The sequence below is a fragment of the Vicugna pacos genome, chromosome 24, assembly GCF_048564905.1.
Source record: "Vicugna pacos chromosome 24, VicPac4, whole genome shotgun sequence".
NCBI lineage: Eukaryota > Metazoa > Chordata > Mammalia > Artiodactyla > Camelidae > Vicugna > Vicugna pacos.
The window spans coordinates 22,843,806-22,864,668 of NC_133010.1; the positions used below are offsets into that span (position 1 = coordinate 22,843,806).

The 20,863-nt window shown below is 48.1% G+C and overlaps 1 protein-coding gene across 28 annotated transcripts in view; it reads right to left on the bottom strand.

Moving 5' to 3' along the window:
- Positions 1-20,863, bottom strand: part of DLGAP1 (DLG associated protein 1) — an 822,007-nt gene that overhangs the window by 4,740 nt on the left and 796,404 nt on the right. For all 28 annotated transcript variants that reach the window (XM_072949181.1, XM_072949175.1, XM_072949174.1 and 25 more), the window contains 2 exons: positions 14,176-14,597; positions 1,755-1,846 (listed from right to left, as the gene is read on the bottom strand). In XM_072949181.1, coding sequence (XP_072805282.1) covers positions 1,755-1,846; positions 14,176-14,597 — 514 coding nt within the window. The remainder of the gene's footprint in view (positions 1-1,754; positions 1,847-14,175; positions 14,598-20,863) is intronic.

Genomic DNA, 20,863 nt, shown 5'->3' on the forward strand with positions numbered 1-20,863 from the left:
TTGGAAATGAATTAGCTTTAAATCAACTATAACACAATAGGACAAATGTGAGAACACATCTGAACATGCACATAGACGTCTGTAATGATGCATTTGATAGATAATACGAAATTTTCTTTGGTGGTTAAGGACTGACTTTCTTTGCCCTCATCCACACACCACTGTGTGGTTCCCCCTCAGCCCACCTCCAACCTGCTTGTCACACTTCACTCCTCCCTTCCCTGGTGGCCGAGGAATGGGAGCCCAGCAGGAACTAGGAAACTTCTAAGCTGGCTTGAACGATGCTGACCTTTCCTAGAAAGTCTGCCAACTTTTCAAAACATTTTGCCTGCAGTTTCATCTCCCAAATCTGCATGGTGTTTGCCTTCTGTTTCCTAATGTACCTGCTCCTTATATAATTCTTTTAAAAGTGTGCTGTGTTTGCTCTGTAGCATGTACTTATTGGCCTCCATGTGCATATTTTGGCCAGTTTGAGAAATATAGCTTTATATGAACTTTCTGACATTTAAAGAGCAAAGAATCATTAGTTAAGATCAATGACACATGAGCGAGTTTACAAATTAGCAAGAATTCTGTACCTGACACATAGCAAAGTTCAGTAAACTATTGGTTGAATCACATATCAATACACTTACTAATATATATTATCTCATGATCCACACTAGATTTTCTGAGAAGGTGAAAGAAAGGTCAATTAAGTTTTGCCAAAGGAGGGGCAGTGAACTCTATATGTGGGAGGTGGGGATAAGGAGGAGGGAAAGGATAGCATCCAAAGGGAGGTTTCCAAAAGAAAAGCCTGGGAAGAGGGGTGGAAGGCACCACCTTTGTATACTTTATATTTTCTCTCGGGTGAGCCCCATCTAGATGAACCCCATTCCGTCTGTATTTGTCCTTGGTAAGAAGACGATGTGGTTGAAATGCTAAAACCATAGTTTGGGTCAGTTAGATTGCAAGTGATCATGGTTTCACCTTCCACAAGAAAAGCAAGTTGCTTTTTATTTTCTGTATTTTAGTTCCAGCTGGACCATTAGTTAACTAATAAAAGCCTTTGTTTTTTCTTTTTTCTTTTCTTTTCTTTTCTTTTTTTTTTTTTTTGTGGAATAGCACTTGTGGAGATGGTAGCATTAAAAAAAATTATGTGAGGAAGCTCTTGCCCTTGTGTTTTGCTGTCAGTGTTTTAAAATGTCTTTGATGCTGGGTTTTTTTGTTTTTGTTTTTTTGTCTCTTTGTTCTGCTTTATTTAGTTTTCTGTATGTTCAAGAAGGATGAACAATTCATTTCTCTCATCTATACTTTTTGATGCCCTCCACCTCTAACTCTTGAATTAAAACAGAGACTCTGATAAGGTATTCAGATGGCTGAACCTGATGGCTATTTCAGAAAGAAACTCATTATCCAAAATGATTCTTTCTGTAATATTATTTTTGAAATATCAGGTTGTTCCATATTTTGGTAAGAATAATGAAATCAGAGATGTCTGTGCAGGCCAGGAAAATGGAAAGTTTTCAATTATAAAAAAAAAGGCAGGAAATGGAGTTTTAACTTGATTGAATTTTTCTTCCTAGATTAAGTATAAAATAAACAATGTTGAGAAAGGCAGGAAATACAATTCATCAGAAAACTCTCCATTCCAGGTAAGAGAGTCTGATGAGCTCTGACTTGGTTCAAGATCAGTTTTACTTCAGTTGGACCAATCTTGCTGACACGTTTCTTCTCGTGATATGACCAGGGAAATGATGCGAAATGTTACCTACCAGGTTTTCTTCACACAATTCTCTGAACTGGTAGAATTTCTGGGCCATAAGAAGTTGGGCACTGCCCACTGCAGTTCGGATTTTCCCTAGAACTGAAAAAAGCAAACATACAAAAGTTTACACACGATATCTCACTGCTGAGACTTAGTCTGGTAAAGCAAAGAGGAAGTTAAGCTGTAGTCATTAGGGGGCACCGGCAGGCACGCTGCACGCGCAGGCGCACACAGCGCCGGCGGGGCGTCACTCCGCAGCTCTGTGTAACCGAGGCTCCCAGGTGAAAGCACAAAACCGACTTGGAAGAAAACACGTGCTCATCATGCATTTGAGGAATAACGGAGTTTTCCGTCACAGCCCTGGATGTTACTAAGAGAGGAAGCAAATAGTTTCTTTTTGTTTTGTTTTCCTTTTACTGCAGGATGAATCTCAAGTGTTTACCAGGATAGTTCTGGATTTATTTGAGTTGGCAGTCACGGACTGATAGCTTATTTTTCTAATTCCAGTCCAAGCATAAGGAAAGCAGCCCTAACTTGGAGGGGGGTCTCTTGGCACTCACCATGTCCCATCCATAGCCTTCATTATTTTCCCGGAGCTCAGTCACTGGTACTGTCAGGAAAAAGCCATGGCCAGTTGAGAGATTTTCTAAGGAGTGAACATTTTCAGCCTGTTGCCTAGGGAACGCCAGCACCGTCCCAGCTTTTCCGCTCCACAGACGCACGTTATTGTTCATTTGGGTTTAATTCCCTATGCACTGTGCAGACATTCTTCCCCTTTGCGAACCTTTCAGCTGATGGACATGCGGAGACGGGGCGGGGTCCTCTGCACAAAGTGGTCCCCAGCTCGACATCGTCCCCGAGACTCCCCCGCCTCCCGGTGGGGACGTGGCCCCGCTGCCACCGGGCAGGTCTCCGCACGCCCTCCGGGTCAGGAAGGATGGGGAGAAGGTGCCCACAGAGAAAGCCAGAGGGGAGGCTCCTCCGCGGGCACCTGCCGGGTTGGAGATCTTGGGAAGGATTTTATGGGACTGAAGCAACGTTTCTGCTGCTGCCGTTTGTCCTGAATTCACCGAGTCTGAGGCAGAGTGGAACTAGGTCTCCCTTTCTTGACCTCATTCCCCACAAAGAAGAAAACAAAACGAAAACCAACTTCATGTTGGCCCAGGGTTTCCCAGTCATCTGCTTCCCTGCTTAGAACTGCCAGGCTGGAGAGTCGTTTCTACCTGGGCACTGCGCAAATGCTTCAGCTTTCCCGCGCTGGTAACGCAGGGCATCGCTTCGCTTTGTTTCGTTGGAGGAAGGGGGAGTAATTAGGTTTATTTATTATGATTATTTTTTTAATGGAGGTACACTAGGGATTGAACCCAGGACCTTGTGCGTGCTAAGCATGCGCTCTACCACTGAGCTCTCCCCTCAGGCAGGACCACCTGTCACAGCACCCAGCTGAAGGGCAGAGACCTGCCTCTCCGCCGGTGGCCAGGGGCTCCCCCTTGAGAGCTGTCCGGCAGCAATTCTTCAGGCCTAGGTGTTTACATTTTTTTCAGTCTGCTTTTATGATCTTTCGGGATGGTTACCCTTTTCCTCTTTAACTGATGAGTCACGTGTGGGAGGCCTCCTCTCCCTTCCTCGACCCCCCAAAGCAGAAAGGACAGCATGTTGAGACACACGGCACCATGGAAGTTAAGGGTTCAGGACCTCAGCTGGCCAAAGGTCAACTGGAATACTGACCCTGGGCAGGTCACCTAATCTGTTTTTTTCCCCTTAACAGAGACACTGGGGACTGACCCCAGGACCTGTGCGAGCTGAGCACGTGCTCTACCACTGAGCTATACCCCTCTAATCTGTTTTCTTATACGTAAAATGGGGCTGAGGGTCGCTATTGGTAGGGTTGTTGTAAAGGTTCAAAGTGGCAACGCATGTGAATAGCTTAGACTGTGTCCGATTATACAACAAGCACTCAATAAGTGTCTGTTAATATCGAGAACCAAGACACCACACCATGGGTATGCGATCGTGGACCCCATGTTTGCTCTGCCCAGAAGAGGAAAACCCCAAAGTCTGGATTATATTCAAGGGTGACCAGCATCCTTGGCTGTCTAGGACAGGTATGGGCTTTGGAAGACCTGTCCCAGACCAGAGACAGATCGGAGAAGGCACTTCCTAAGTGAACACTTGGCTTTAGGCAAACCCTCAAGTTTCTGGAAACCTCTCTAAATGATCTTGTCAAAGGGCAGGATTGACATCAGCAAATCTCAGAATGATCCCTGAAAGTTTAGACATAGAACCCAGGTCTCCAGCCGGCTGGCTGGGATTGCCTAGCTCCTGGGTTCTGTAGAGAAACTCAGGGTATCTGGATAGACCTCAAGACTTTGAGCGAATGGTTCTCATTTACATCCAAATACCCAAGCTACATAATAGACCGTCAGAGCAAGACCAGCTGAGTAAGACAGTGATTCTCAAATGAGGAGGAAGCCTCGCTCTAACTGTTCAGGGGCCAGCCAACCACGCAGGTAGGGGCTAGCTTGGAGGGCTTCCTGGAAGAAACAGGGGACTTCTGTCTTCCTTCAGCTTGGTCGGGTGGGAGTGAAAACACCGGGGGTGGAGTCGTGGCCCTTCTGTTTCCCGGGTTTTTACCATCTTGTTCTTTGAATGGAAATTCCCTGCTGGCTCCGGGATTCCTGGCATTTCCAATGTCCACCCAGGTGAGCAGCTTCCCTAGGCCCAGGTCGGGGAGATGAGGGTTTGGATTCAAGAGGGAAAGCATGAGACGGGAGGGCCTGGGACCCGCAGACAGTAACTCCCACCTCTGCGCCCTTCACACTTGCTGTTCTGGAGAACTAAAAACTCCCTGCAAGAAAGAAATTCTGATAGCTCTTGTTTTGTTTTGTTTTGTTTTTCCTTAGACACTCCCTTGGTGAGTGAAAGAACTCTTTCCTCCTGAAAGTAAATTTCATATTTGTCACACATGCCTGGAGGAAGGTTTGTTCAAAACACAAAGCCAGGAAAATTGGTTGGAAGGCCATTGCCATTTGGTTTTTGCAAAAATCTGCCTAGTTGTAATATTATTACCTTGTATTTCAAAGCACTTTCACATACACATTGAATCTGAGCTTCACAGGACCCTGGGGAGCAGGGCAGATGGCATCATTTCACTTGAAAAAAGTTGCCTTCCCTGGGGACCGGGTCCAGCTGTGCCCTTCCCTCCCAACATTTACTGAAAATCGGGTCTGAAACTACTTAACTGATGGCATGTTAGGGTGATGTCCTTCCTTTATCCACACTCTGTAGCCAGTGCCCATGGATAGGGAGGGGGGGCGGCTGTACCAAGTCACTGGGGGAATCTGAAGAAGTTCAGCAAACCTGATCCCTGTCCTACATGGGGCTGGAGGGCAGAGCATATCTACAAGAAGTCATTGTCGCACGAAGACATCTCAGTCAGTTAAAGAACAGAGGAGCCGGGATCCCATGAGATAGACGGCGGGTGTAAGGTTCAAGTTTTGGTTTTTCTTTTAAAGACTATGCATTGTAGTGAGAAGCAGAGAAAGACAAAATAGTCCTTTATGAAAACTGTGATTTCACAGTTCCTGGCCACAGTCAATCAAAACCCCAGACATCTAGAAAGGAGCACACCCCTTGCCTCCCACTGACCCCCACGGGGCATCATTTTTATCTGGGGAACAAGGAGGTGATATAAAAGGCATAGGGGTGAAGAGAAGGAACAATTACTCTTAAGTGCTGTGGCTGCGAAGGAAAACAAAGGCTGTTTCCTTTGGGGATATGAATGAATTTTTGCTGAGTCAAAACCAGTGTTCCACATCTTCAGGATCAAGCGATTCCTGGCTAAGAAACAAAAGCAGAATCATCCATTCCCCGGTGGATCTGGATTAAAAACTGGTAAGAAAATCAGGTCCAGCTCCAGTCGGAGCCCCTGGAGAAGTCAGAGCCGATGTTACAGGGCATTCCACTGGAGATGACGCACACAGGGATTCAGCCTCCCGGTCACCAGCATCTCAGCGTATCGGGCTGGAAACATCACTATCTGGACAGCTGGACATGTCTTACTGGGAAAACGACTTTTCTCTTTGTTTCTATGTTTCTGTGCCAGTAGGTTGGTTCGGTGACAAATATGTGTGGCCCTTTGGCTGAAAAAAATCTGTAAGCATAACTAACACACGCATTTAATATTCCAAGAAGGGCTAGGGCTCCAGAGCTGAAAAGTCAGAAGCACTGGTTTCTTTGCTTCCAGCTCTACCGCCTGAGCCAGCTCCATGGTCACCAGCCCCCGTGGTGATCAAAGAGAAGAACTGGCGTATTTCGTATATCCCCAGTGGCGCGTCCCTGAAACCTAGACACGGCATATCAACACAGCCAGTCCGTCTGGCTGTCCCACCACAGGTGAGGCTTCTACGGTGGACGTGCTCGGTGGACACCGCCCAGGCCCCGCCTCCTACCGTAATTCACCTAGTATGCTCCCTCTCGTCTCTAGCTTTCTGCTTAACACACCAGAAAGAGTGCAGGCACTGGAGTCAGAAAAGCCACCTAGCAGCTGCGGATCTTGGGGAAATTTACTGTGTCACAGACTCTGTTTTCTTTAGCTGTCCTGTGATCATCATATCTTCTTCATAAGATTGCCGATTATTTAATGAAATAATATATGGTTGGAGGCAGCAGGAATTGTAACTCCTCTGCCCTATCAACATTCTTTGGTTCTGGGTTTAGCTGGGAAGCTCAAAGGTAACATGATCCCACACAGGGAATTACTTCTCCTGCTCTGTCCCCTACAGTGTGCACTGAATGTCCTCTTTTTTGGTGGCTTTCATTCAGGCAGATTTAGACAAGCGTCAATGAGTGAGTGAATAATTTCCGGGGTCTGTATGGAGAAGGTATCCATAACACTGATTCAAGGCCCCAGATTCTCCTGCCTATCTGTACAGTCTGGCATAGTTCCCCCGCCTATCAGAGCTGGAACAGTGGCCAACAAACTGCTGGATGACCGGTACACAGAGGAGGCAGGACCTTCTCCAAAGATGGACACTTAGACCACCCGCCAGAGCCTGTGCGGAAAACAGACTCACTGCAAAATGAGGGGTCAGACCCATCCCAGGAGCCACCGCGGCCACGGCTACAGCACCCGCTCAACAGGCCCCCTGTCTCCCCAAATCCCAGTTAGGCTATAAGGCCCCGTCACCCCACCCACAGTGTGAATGGTCTCTTTCCCTTGCTAATTTGGAGGTATGGTCTTATTAAGGGAATTGGAGGGTTTTCTGATCTCATATAATCCCCATGCTTAGATCTTTTCCACAATCCCTTACCATCCCAGGGATAAGCAGGGAAATGCACTTCAGTGCCTGGCAAACGAGGCCCACCTGTCCAGCCATACCTCCGCCTGCTCTCTCAGGACCCTGGGCCCCCAGTTTCCCAAATCCAGAAGCAGTCTCTCCTCAGTGAATTTGCTCAGGCTCAGCACTAAGCCGGGGGTGCCTCTTACCTTGGCGCCCACACAGCCCCTTCCCTTGTGCTAGATGAGCCTCCTCCAGGAAGCCCTCCTGCCTTCTGCCCCTCCCTCATGTGGCTCCTCAAATTCCCATGCACAGCGCTGTCTCTGCCCTCTCCACGCTCTTTCCAGCACTGTCTGTTCATATGTCTGACTTTCTAACCAGATCAGAGGCCCATTCGATAGCACAGACCATGACTATGTAACTCCTGACACCCCGCTGAAGGAATAGATTTTAAAATGCATTGACTCATCTACAAACTGTAAGGTAACCAGAAAACTAAATTAACTGCGACATTCCAGGCTTGAAGCATTCTGATTCTTTAAGGTTTGACCATGTTTAGCACCACTTTTTCTGTTACAGTTTTGATTAATTAATTAGCTAATAGAGTTTTGATGGGGCTATTACTCCTCTGTTTTCTGTTTGTAATCCTAGTTCTGCTGACTCAGGCTGGAAGAGCCAAGCCATTCGGGATAAGTTGAACATGTTCGTGGGTGAATTAAACCTCCTTATTCTCAACTTTGCATTGCTTTTTACTCACTTGGCTTTTTTCTTTTTTTTTCTTTTTTCGATGTTGTAGACTTTAGGAATGAGGAGGGGAAAGGAATTTTTAAAAATTGGATCCACTCACTTAGTCCAAAGGCATGTGGATTTGTGAGACCAAATCTGTGTGATTTCAAGTCAGGATTATCCATGTGGAGACATTTTTATTTACGAGTGTGTTCTCATGGAAAAGAATTTCTCCAACCAACTGCCCCGCTGCTTCTCAAACACATTTGTGATCCAGGACTGTTGTCAATAAAAGTTCTCCGCAGAAAACACGGATGTGTTTCATTCCTGGTTGACAGTGGCTATTCTGAATTTAGTAAGAGTTGTTTTTTGTCTTTTTTTTAAAGAAGCTGAAGCTTACATGAATAAAGAATAATGAATTGATGAATATATTAAAGGCTACTGAATAAAGAATATAATTTTCTGTAGAAATCATCCCATGGACTAAAACCAGAGCTTCCACAGGGCTCAGCCGTGGGGGAAAATATGATTTTGTTTGTAAGAGTTTTCAAAAACTCAGCTGATTTTGGTTTTTTCCCCAGTCCATACTCCAAGAGTCTTACTTGTAAGAGGTAGTTCTGTTCCCAACCATATCTCCACTTACATCAGCCATGAGACAGTAACAGCATCGACATCACAGAGACAAATCTAGTGTCGGAGCCTTTGAAAGCTGAATGAGATGAAATGAGTTAACACTGCCCCTGGCAACACGGAAGGACTAAACGACGCGTTTGAAGCCCATTGCAATGATCTTCTACAGAAACAGTTATTGTTAGAGAAAGCGAGCGGGGATCCTGCTCCACGAATGCGTCCCTCTCTGCAATCTCTGCGTCTCCACAGACGTGTCTGGAATGGCGGGAACAGCACTGACCCGGGGACCAGGAGAGATGCCTCCTTCCTGGCGTGGCTGTGCCTTCCCTCTGCCCCATCTTCGCCCCTCTGTGCCTCCGTGCCCCCCAGCCCCCGGCCACACCCAGGGAAACACACCTCCAAAAAGATGCTGGGGAATGTCCCTCTGGCCCCAACGCCTTCCTCCTGATGCCCAGTGCTGTGCGACACTGAGCCTTCTAGAAGGTTTAGCGCAAGGCATGTTGCAGTTTTCATTACTGCCACTTCCTCTGTGGTCACTAATTTCAGGTTGGCCAGGCCTTAAAAAGAGACTATGCACTGTGTGTGTGTAGGGGAGGTGCGGAGGGACCTTTTAAAGGTCACTTCAAAGGGAAGATGAGAATAAAACAGGGAGGAGCTCAGATGCACCCAACTCCCCGAGCTTAGAAATATAACAGGCCCGTGGCAGATGCGCTGCCAAAATTCCAGAGCGCTCCCTGGCCTGCTACCCACCGGTCCACAGGCTGTGGAGGCAACACGGGCCACACAGAGCCGAGCACGCCTGGAGATGGCACCGATCGGCGGTCCCAGCAGTGAGGGGGCGCGGCACCCGTAACTCAGCCTGAAACCAGGCAAACCCTGTATGGAGTTCTGTTACCCGCCCCACATTCGCTGCCAAGGCTCACAGGCCTCTGGGGACTCCAGGCCAAGTCCCCAGACCATGGCTGCTGCTGTCACCAGGCAAAGTTAAAGTGGAACCAATCTGCGTACGGCATGCTCTTTGGGTTTTATCCGTTCGTTTCAGATCAAGCCTGAAAATGCCACACGTCCGTTGTCCACAGTTCAGGAGGCAAAGATAGATATGCAAGGACAATCAACTAGGATTTTGTCCTGGGGCCGCTGAAACCCGAGCCCCTTTCTTTACCCTGCATCCCAGTTAGAAGCACTCAGTTCCATCTGGGCGTTTGGTCTCAGTCAGATAACACCAGACGGATCTCTGTAACATGCAAGCCCCTGTCAGACAGCAGCGAGCACCTCCCCGAGACAGCTGTTTCACACAAGGCCCCATTGTCTGAGCAAAGCCTGGGTCGTCTTACTGTGGGCGCTGAGGGAACATTCTGTCAGCTGCCACGGCTGGGGAAGGGGGTGGGGGAGCCTTGCTCACTGCAGATTTCCCTTATTTTGTGATCGAGCCCTAACCCTACCATCCGTTGACAGCTAGGGAGGAAGTTTTAACACAAGAACTGAAGTCCTCACTCTGTTTTATTTTAGCAGGGGAAAGAGCAGCGCCACATGCCCAAAGAATCTGTGGTCTGACTTTTCTTGGGCAGCGGATTGGGGGCAGCCCTAAGGGCCTGTTTTCCCTCTGCCCTCCCGTAAGCACGTTTCTCCAGTTTGAGGGAAAGCAAGAAAGCGTTTTCCAGCCCTGGAAGGCTGAAAACAAGGTCCCTAGGAAGCAGGGGGTCAGAATTAGGATGATGGCATCATAACATAATTGATAACTGAATAATTATGAAATAAAATCAGACAGCTCCTTTTTCGTTCAACTCTCATAGAGAAAGGTGAGCGCAGCCATCCCACACTCCAAATCTGTCCCCCAGGTTCCCATTGAGCAAACAGCTTCGTTTCCCAACTTCTTTTTAACCCCTTCCTGGACACGCTGTATTTTGAATTCAGGAAGATATTTCACAAAATATCTTCTTAGAAGCAAGCTGAGCGACCATGGCCGTGATGATGCCAAGCTTGACCCACCACCGCTTTCAGTTGCTGCAGACTTTCTTGGGGGTTGTGGGGAGGAATCTCTTGTGCGTGGTAAAATACGCATAAGTTCTATCACTTTAACCATTTTTAAGTGGACTGTTCAGAGGCATCAGGCTCATTCAGCAAACATTTAAAACTGTTTAAAATCTGGAATGATGTCGGTGGCCCACAAACTAAACCAAGCAGGTGTGGTCAGCATCCTCCTTCCTGTCGCTCTGTCCTTTCTGTGCTGACGACAAAGACCCGCTCTCTTGGGAACCACCGCGACATGGAGCCACCTTTGTCATGACCTCTGAAGAGAGGCCCCCCCGGTCTGGGACCCACACAACACATAAGGCCTCTTGCCCAAGAAATAGATAGATCTGTGCTTGGCCCATTTATCAAAGCTATTTTTCTGGGTGCACAGAGGTTTTTTTTTAAGCTGGTTATTTAGACATTGGCTCTGCTGGCCAAATGGGATTGGCCCCTCTCCCTTACCACCCCTCTTATTAAAAAAAGAACAAAGAAAAAAGAAAAGGTTAAATTAGAGAATTAGTAAAAACAAAGGCCCTCTGCAACCCCAGGCCCACTTATCGGAACAGAATTGTGGTTGCCAAGGAGTCAGGGACAGATACGGAGGGAGAGCACCGAGCAACACAGAGTATCATTATCTCGTCAACTGTTATTCATGTTGTATCTCTTCCATCAGACAGTGCTGTGTTCTGTGACCTCAGACAAGACACTGCCCGAGAGCTGTTTTGAGGGCAAATAAAACAACACCTGTCAGAGCCCGAAGCCCACGGCCGGAGGGGCTGTGAGGACGAGATGCGTATTTTTCACCTTATATTCTCTCTTCCTCCCTGCTGGCTGGTCAGAACCTCACAGATTTCCATTTGCCTCATTTTAAATTGGTGACTCTCTTGCCTGGGCGCGTGGGTGCACCTCTGTGCCGTTCAGAACTCTGGAATGCTAGCAGAGGGGTGCTCCTGTTCTGTTCCTCCCAGGGCATGAAAGTCAGAGCCTTCATGTCGGTGTGGCATGGAATCGCGTCCCAGGAGCTGGGGGGGACACAGGGGTTCATCTCGCGCATGCAGCTGGCCGCCGCACGAGTCCTTCCACCCCTTCTGTGGCAGGTGCTCCAGTCTCTCTGCAAGTCCCCGCCCTGATCAGAGGGCTGACCGCCTTCCTCACAAGAGAACTCCCCTCGCTGCGCTCGGCAACAATAGCCGCTACTTACTTGTTGAGGATTTTGTAGCTACTCAGGAAGAAGGCTTTTGCAAAGGAGAACAGAATATTTCCAAAATATTTCCAGGACTCAAATACACATGCACTGATCACCTGCTGTTACCGAGTCCAAGCTCGCCCTGCTGGCCACACGCCAGGCCAGTGAATCACAAGACCAGTAGCTGGGCCGGGGAATAGCGGCTTTACTCAGAAGGCCAGCAGACCCAGAAGGTGGTGGGCTAGGGTCCCAAAGAACCATCTCCCCTGAGTTAGCATTCAGACTTCTGTTATACTAAAAGGGGCTGGGGGTAGAGTGCTGGTTCCGGTCAGACTCCGGAGGGCACGTTTTAATTTCTTCTTCCTGCAGCCATTCACAGGGCCTGGTCGGGGGGTTCCTGTGAGCCATGCAATGGTATTTTAGCTGAAGGCTTATTACCTGGGAGGCAGGGCTCCCAGAGATGGGCTATTATGTATGATTTAAGTTTACAGGCCACATCCCTTTAGCAATTAACTTGTAACAGAATACAAAGTTTCTTCCTTACTCCACTGCTGTGTGCCAGGAACCATCAGAGGGGCAGCGAATGTGAAGACGGATGAGACAATAATAATTTCTGGCCTCAGACCTCACTTCTTGGTGAAGGAGAGAGTGTGCATTGATGCACTGAATGACTGAAATTTCCAAGACAGTCTGCCTAGGTGAGCAGCACACAGAACAGAGGCTGCTGCTCCTTAGACACTAGCATTTCCCCAGGGAATTCTGGAACTTCGGGTATGCCCACAGGGAGAAGAGGAAGTAGAAGGTGCACCCGCTAAGACCTCACCGAAACCTCCCCGCCCCACGTTGCCGCCAGACAGTGCCGACACCAGGGCACCAAGGGGACCCTGCTTGTGAACCCACGCCCAGGTGAGCACGCCGGGACACCAACCGTTGGGGCAAGCGTCGGGAGGTTTACTTTTCCACTGCCAAGCTGTTTGCACTCATGTCGAGAAAGAACAAAAGGAACGTTACAGGAACCCATCAATGGATTTTCTAACTTGCTCAGAAAGGCAACAAATGAGCCAGTGAGCCAGTGGACCGGGGTCAGGAGGAGGAAAGAGCACAGAAAAGACACAGAGAGGAAATCCCACAACCTGTTAGCTGGGATTTTCCAGCCTCAGTTCTCACAGAAATACTTCCTTTACGGACAACCCGCTGCTCCCTGACACAATTACTTTGGTTCACTTAGTAAGTCAACTGAACATGACTTACAGTAAGCTCTAGGTCTAATTATTAAGAAATTATTACTGTTTTTTTGTAGGGGTGATAATGCACGATGGTTATATATTTTTAAAAAGTCTTGATCAGAGATACCTAGTGAAGTGACGTGATGCCTACGATTTTAAGATCCTCTGGCAAAAATGATGACACCTGGGGGAAGGTGAGACTGGCTGGTGGTTGAGCTGGGTGATGGGTACGTGGGGGTTCATCACAGTAAACTCTCTACTTCTGCACATGTTTAAATTTTTTCATGATAAAGAATTAAATGACAATTTAAAAAAATAAGTCACATCATAAGACTCTTCCAGGTGGTTCCCACACAAAAGTGAAGGCAGGTTTTAATATCTACCCCTAAATCTCTCTGACTCAAAATTATCATTGGCTGGAAGACCCACCATTCATTTACTAAGAGTGTTTTTCAGAGGGAAATAAGCACGCAACATTGAAACACACACTGATTATCACCTATATTCCACTTTCAGAGTGGTTGAAAATGCTAAAACGTGCCTCAGGACTGAGGTAATCTGGCAATTTCTTTGTCAATTGTTAGCAAGAATCGTTGCTAAGAGGTCAAGTTTGAAAATAATGGTGTGCAAGGCCCCCACTATTTAACTCATCCATCAGTTATTTGATCATCTATTTTAACCCATTACGTTGGTATAAAGAGCACGATTTTTTGGAGAGGGGAGGTGATTAGGTCTACCTACTTATCTGTTTTAGAGGAGGCACTGGGGATTGAACCCAAGACCTTGTGCATACTAAGCCTGGGCTCTACCACTGAGCTAGACCCTCCCCTCCGTTAACCCCTTAAATTGGAGTTTGTGTTCATTGCTTTAGCGGCTGAGGGTTTGCCTCCCTAAAACCTAAGAGGGAAAGTGTGTGCTCTGCAGGTGTAGGAGTGTCAAGAGATCCTCCGGCCTCGACGTGCTCTAATCTTGTATGTTAACGAAAGCGCTGTCAGGTTTTACATGCTCAGAGCACGGGGATCTGGGGGCCGAGGAACCAGCTAGAAGCCCTGGGGATTCCCTGAGGAGCCGCACCGCTGGAGGGACATCGTGGGGCAGAGGAAGCAGCTCAGAGGCGTTGGTCCGCCTCGCGTGGGTCTGGAGCTGGACACGCGGGCGCAGAGCTGCAGGCGGGGCGGCCCGCACCGGGCGGGGGGCGCGTGGACTCAGCCGGGGCCGCCCGGCTCCCCCGCGCGCCCTGGCCCGGGGTGGGGACGCGCCGCGCCGCAGCCCGCGCGGCCGCAGGAAGAAAGCGCGCGCGCGAGTCTCGGCCCGGGACGCCGGGGACCCCGGGGACCCCGACCCCGGGCGCGCGGCCGCCGTACTTACTGTCCTCGGGCAGGCTGTTCTCGCGCTCCTCTCTCTCCATCTGCTGGCACCAGCCTTCCATGCGGTCTCGCTCCGCCTGGAGAAGCTTCAGAAACCAGTGGCCGTCCCGGTGGCACACTGACCTTTGAACGGCCTCCAGGGGGTCTTCGGTGATGGAGTCGATCCAGGGATCCGGGGGCGGCAGAATCGAAGGGTCGAAATCCGCGTCGAAGTCCTCGTCGGCCGCGCAGGCGTGGTAGTGGTTTCCTGAGCCCTGGATGCTGACGGTGGAGGTGCTGGCGTCCCGGGAGAACTGTCTGGCCACCGGGCCCGGGCACGAAGTGTCCTCTAGAGACTCCAGGGAGTTTTCCAGGTTGTCGTGGAAGTCCAGGTCGGCCTGCACTGCCGTCGTCACGCTGTTGGAGCGAGTGAACCTGCGGAAGCTTGGAGGGACAGAGAGACGGTTTAGCTCAAGGACATTTCTTGAAGCAGAGCCACAGTCTACTGCTCTTCGTGAGCGTCTAGGGGGGTCGCGTCTTCGCGGTCTGCGGAGGTGGCCCCTGACGCAAGCACGTGGATGGCCGGGGCTCTAAAACAGAGGACACAGGTCCCTCGTCTTTGTTCAAGACGGAATATTAGAGCATATCCAGAGGAATTTTAGAAGTGGAGCAACAGGCACAGCTGTGAAAGCCAGTGTGACGTCCAGTGTCCAGCCTCCTGCCCAGGTCAGGGGCGGCTTCAACCCTGAAATTCATGTTGATGAGGGGCAGGGAAACGGCTCAGTTACCTCTCAGTCTGTGTAATTTGCTTAGAAATAGGGACGTGGGGAAGGACCGACTCAACCTGGGTCAAGACGACCAACCATGAGTCCTGCATAACCACATTTTTCCAGGGACAGCTTCTACCTGTAAACTAAAATGTCACTAGGCTCCTCTTAAAATGAAAGCTCCTCTCCGTGGTAAGGATTCACCTGTCTCTTGGTCATACAGGTCACCGTTATAATTTGGTACAAAGTGTTTGGGGCAAAATGGGCTCCTGGTTCTAGAGTTCTCCAGCACCATCCTTCCCTGCACCTTTAATTTCCTTCCCCCCTAGTCCTCGTACCAAAGTGATAAAACACGCCTTGTTAACAGATTCCACTGGAGCATTTTATGTGAATATCCATGGGATCAGTGTTTCTCAACCAAATGCCTCTGGACATCTCTGCTTGACCCCTACTGCAAGGGTGAGGTGGGGGCAGGGAGTGGAGGGTGGGTGAGAGCAGAGGACCAGTGAACTCCTTCTCAGACAAGAGGCAAGGGAAGGCGTGGGCCTGAGGTAATCTAATACACACCCCACAAAGCTTCGGTGGCTCCTGGAGCAGGCAGGAAGCAGTGACATAAGAGGGTAAGTCCACTGAAGGCAGCATCAGGTGTCCGTTCCCCTGCTTCATACTTATTTTTTTCAGATAACTTCCTGATCTAATATTTTATTTTTTTATTGTGAAAAAATATACATCACATAAAATTTATGATTGTAACCGTTTTTAAGTGTAGGGTTCAGCAGCATTAAGTACATTCACAGTGTTGTGCCACTGCCACCAGCATCCAGCGTTAGAACTTTCTCATCTTTCCCAACTGAAACTCTGGACCCATTAAAAACTCCCCATTCCCTCTTCCCTCCGGCCTCTGGCACTCACGGTGCCACTTGCTGTTTCTATGAATTTGACTATTTTGGGTCCCTCATGGAAGATGAATCAAGTATCTGTCCTTCCGTGACTGGCCTGTGTCACTTAGCATCATCCATATTGTGGCAGGGGTCAGAATCCCTTCCTATTTAGGGCTGAATAATATCCCATTGCACTGTACACCACATTTTGTTTATTTTTTCATCCATCAATAGACACTTGGTTCTACCTTTTGTCTGTTGTGAATAATTCTGCTCTGAACATGGGTGTACAAATATCTCTTCAAGACCCTACTTTCAGTTCTTCTGGGTGTATACCCAGAAGGAGCATTGTTGAATTGTATGGTAATTTTGTTTTAATTTTATGAGGAATCTTTTTTGTCTCCTTAGCAGCTGTACCATTTTCTATTCCTACCAACAATGCATGAGGTTCCCAGTTTCTCTACATCCTTGCCAACACTCATCTTCTGAGTTTTCCGATAGTAGCCATCCTGTGGGAGTGAGGTGGTATATCTTCTTGACTGGCTCATGACGATGCCATGGTAAAGTGGTTTATTGGCCGGATGGTTTTCAATTAATGTTTCACATTCAGTAGTGTACCAAATGGTGTCCATGCAGCATTGAATAAGCCAGATTATATGTTTTTTTCTTAACTCTTCTGGAACACTCTGTTAAAGCCAATTAGTACTAATATTCTGGTCCATCAAAAATAAAAAATGAGCAGAATATGGGTAAGTAGTTATTTTTAAGACTATAGAGACCAGAAGTCACAAAAGGAGAGGGTACAATCATCTCAATCAGTCCATTTTTTTTCCCCCGGAGAATAAATGTCAAGGGAAAAACAGCAGCAGCATTGAACTGTGTTAATTATTAGGAAGATCAAAATTTTTAAATGTTGTGATTCTCACCATTCATTTTATGAAGAGAAGCCAGCCAAAAAAAAAGCTGGCCCATCTCACTGTTTGCTGTTTTCAAGAAGTCATTTCTGCTTGAGGTATTGTATATACGTAGTCATTCTATAAGTTCTTTAACTCTCAAACGGGCCAGAGAAAAAAATCGCATAGTGTGAAAGTCTGAAAGAATGTTCCAGACCCCTCATCCTAGCAGTGAACGGAAGAGCAATTCTGCTAGCGTGGTTCTTCCAACAGCTGCCCGCTTCTTGGCTGCAGGAAGCATTTCCTGCTTTCTCGTTCACCCGCCAAAATGCCACATGCCATCTGCGGCCGAGCTCTCCCTCCAGCTGCACACGTGTGGACCAGATGACTCTCCTTCAACAGTTGACATTCTGGCTGTTCTACTAACACAAAATCCCTGCTATGGAAACACCAGGCTCCACTGTCCAAGGCCATGGTTGCCAGAGGCATAGCATTTCCAGGCGTAAAGAAGGACTAGTGCCTCATTGTTCCCACGGGAGCAAACGGGCCAGAGACGGAGCCCGAGCCGCGTCCTAAACACAATGGCCTGCTGCCCTGGTGCCTCGGCCCTCATCTGCACGCAGCTGTGCCACCGGCACTGCTGACAGACGGCCCTGGCCCTGCGTCTTGTAAAGTATCCACCTTCTTCAGAAAAATTACTTGGCAGTAGATTAGTAGAAGTTTGCAGTGTAGTCACCCAGAAAGAAAGAAAAGTTAAGTAAAATTTGAAATGGTTTGGGATTAACAGCGGTGCCTTTGAACTCAGGCAGCCCTGCCCAGGCCGCATGCTCTCAGTTAAGTTCCTTAAGCAAGGGCTTTCTTCCACCCAGAGCTTTCAAAGAATGTTATGCCCTCCAAACCGTTTTATGTCTCTCATGGGCAGAGTCCCTTCCGGGTGAAGGGTGCAATCAAGTTGTTACTGTTGTTTTAAAGTTTTGATAGGGACCCAGAAGGAAGCACTGGATTAATTTCTGTGTTTTCGAAAAGAATAGATCAGTCGCCGGTGGACAGTATAAGCCTCAAAGCTAAACCCAGTGGCTTCTGTCTCCAAACCCACAATTTCCAGTCTGGAAGCTTCTTCGGTCCTTCATGCCCTAAAGGTGAAATGTGTAATAATTACAACTTCTGAAAAGGACTGGCCAGGATTCTGGCCTAAGGTGTAGAAAATCATGAAACCGAAGACTGGACCAACCAGCACGGGCCACAACAGCTCGTCTGATCCGAAGGCAAGGGGGAGGTCCCTTGGGAGCATTTGCCCCTGCTGTGGCTCTGTGCTCTTTCCGTGAAATAAGTTTATATTTCCAACGAGAGGGTTTTCTGCCCCCGTCCCACCACTTTTCTGTACATAGATGGTAAATCGTGGAGGCCCTTTCTCGTCTCCCCAACCCCTGGCTGGTGGGGCTGTATTTGAACAAAATAAATTACAAACAAAAACTAAGCACAGTGTGTAACTTTAGAAGGCACGTGCTTCATTCCTGCGGGTTCAGATGAGACTCGAGTCACAGACTCCTCTCAGAAAGGCTCATGCAGGTCACGCCCCTGACAGAGTCCCCCGGCCCCTGGTTCTCGTCCTCATCGCTCCCCTCCACCAGTGGCCGCTTTCCAAGGCTAACTCTAGTTGCACAGAGAGAAATGCTAGTCCTGTGCTGTCCTTTCCTTCTTGGGACGTTTTTCACTAAGCCTGCTGTCAAGGCTGAGTGTGTGTGGAGTTTGAAAACGCCCTTCTTCAAAAGTGCACCTTATTGTTTTTTAATTAAATGGCACCTTTAACTGATGTTCAAAACCCAAGAAGTCTCATTGTATTAAATAAAAAATAGATCAAAAAAAGGTGAAGGGGTGAGGAGATTGAGATCCAGAACTGAAACTTCTAACAAAGAGGTTCATTCACTCTTTCTTGTCAGATCAGCTTCCTGGTTGGAGCAGAGCATGGAGGAGCCGATTCGTGATGCAACCCCTCTTCACCAGCTCAGCGGGACGGAACTCGCCTGTGCCCCACGTGGATGCCCTTAGCACTGTCCTATCGACAGATTTTAAAACTACCTCAACACAAGCACCCATGGGTTGATTGAAATCCTCCATGTTTATCATTCTTTTGCCTGAAGCTCTGTTCAGGCAAAGGAAAATGAAGAGGTTTTCTACAGAAAGACCCTCTCTACTCCAAATGATTGTAATGCATTTGTCAAATAAGAGAAGCAGGGCAACCTGGAAGTAATGAGAGTGGGCTTGGTACCACCTGGTCACCTCCGTGAGGGCCCAGCACGGTGCAACACTCCTTCCTGCACCAGCCGGGCAGGTACTGGTACCCGTGATGGGCTGTCACTATAGGAACCTTGGCTGGGAGCCTCAACAGAACACCCTTGAGCCGACTGTGCCCCAGAAGGAACTGCTTTCCCTCAGCAACCAGAACATGAGGTCACTCCTTGGCTACGGAGCCCAGGTAACAAACAAAGGCCCAGGAAATCTCAGTTACGAGTCTTTCTTACTATGTTTTGGTTTGAGGTCAAGTGGAGGCCTCAGGCTTGTGAGTCAGGTGTCATTTTTCCTTCTGCAAACTGAATTCTCTTGAAAAGCATGTAAGAAAGAAGAAAGAAAGGGAGGGAGGGAGTGAAAACAAAGACAAAAGGAAGAAAGGGAAAAGAGAGAAGGAGAGAGAAAGGGGAGGCAGGGAGAGAGGGAGGGGAGGCAGGGAGAGAGAAAGTGAAGGAAAGAAAGAGAAGAAAGAGGGAGAGAAAGGAAAATGTATGAGGCATATCAGGAATGATGCCAAGTTCTGGGCTTTTGAAATCTGAAATGCATGAATGCCCCACCTTTAAAACTCTGGCGTACTGGAAGGAACTATGTGGCTAGGTCATGGTATTGTTAACTTGGCAAAGAAAAGAGATTGTTTGCCAAACATACTGTTGAGGGTGGGTGCTAGGCCATGTACTACTCCCAGGGAGCTGTGAGGAGTGGGGACTGATCCAAAATTCCTGGGTTGGCAAAGGACGGATGCTTTTGACTGCCCAAGGTCTTGCCAAGTCTGTGGTCCCTGAACTGGCTGTCAGAAGATGCTGTCTCGATTTTGGCTTTTTGTTTTCACATCCTGTTTAGTTGAAAAGGCACAAATCACTACAAGCCCAAATGTTTACATGTTTAAGTCACTCACGATCAAAGGGGACCTTTTGCAGCAGCTGACATTGTGCGAAAAGAGAAAACAATGCCCCTCCCACAGTCTGTGCTGCCCAGGGATGGGGCCGTGAGCTTTCTGTGTGAAGCAAGGGAGGCTTTTAAAACGCAGAATTTTGTGGAAATAGAAGTAATTTTGGTGAAAAAAGATAAATTAGGCACTTGTCTCTCTTAATGGATTGCTGGTGCTTCAACACCTGCGACTCAGTCTGTGTATCCACAGACCCACTGGAATGGTGGCTGCCACTCACAAGCACATTTTGATGCCACCATTTCCCCCACTTAGCATTAAGAGCGTCCTGGAGGTCTAATATTGTTGTGTAACATAGTAGAACCATCCCCTTCGCTCCTGGCCGGGGATAAGAAAGACCAGAGCCTATTATGCGAATCACCAGGATATCCGTCTGCCCCCATCCCATCCCATTAAAGAAATAGAGACAAAAAGATCTTGGCTTTCCCTTTGTGAACACACACCTGCAAATACGCAGATCTGGCTCTAGACATTCACTGTTATCCAACTTCACCTGTTTGACAAAGGACGGGGCGGGGGTGGGGAAGCTGAGGAGGAAGGAAAAGGCCAAAAAGGGACTTACTACCCATTTACTCTAGGACAAGTTTTCTCCTCTAATTCCTTGGACGCTGAAGGTAAACCGTCCTAGCAGGAACAGTGACTCTCACTGGTACCGTCTCTGGATAAAGGTGCCAGCCAGTGAAGAAGTAGTTACTTAAGAAGAAGACACAGATGGAAATGTGAAAAACACACACACCGGGAAAATGTCATTCTGGAGTTTTCTTGCCAGAAAACTGCTGTCAAACCAGTACCTTCTCTCTCTTATAACCACTAAAGACATGTTGATTTGTCAATTTGACAATGTTAATAAATAACCAAAAAGGAGACAGTTTCAAAGCTTCCAGCTCCCCTTAATGCTTGCATTTGTGAAGACCAAAGATGATCGCTTTATAAA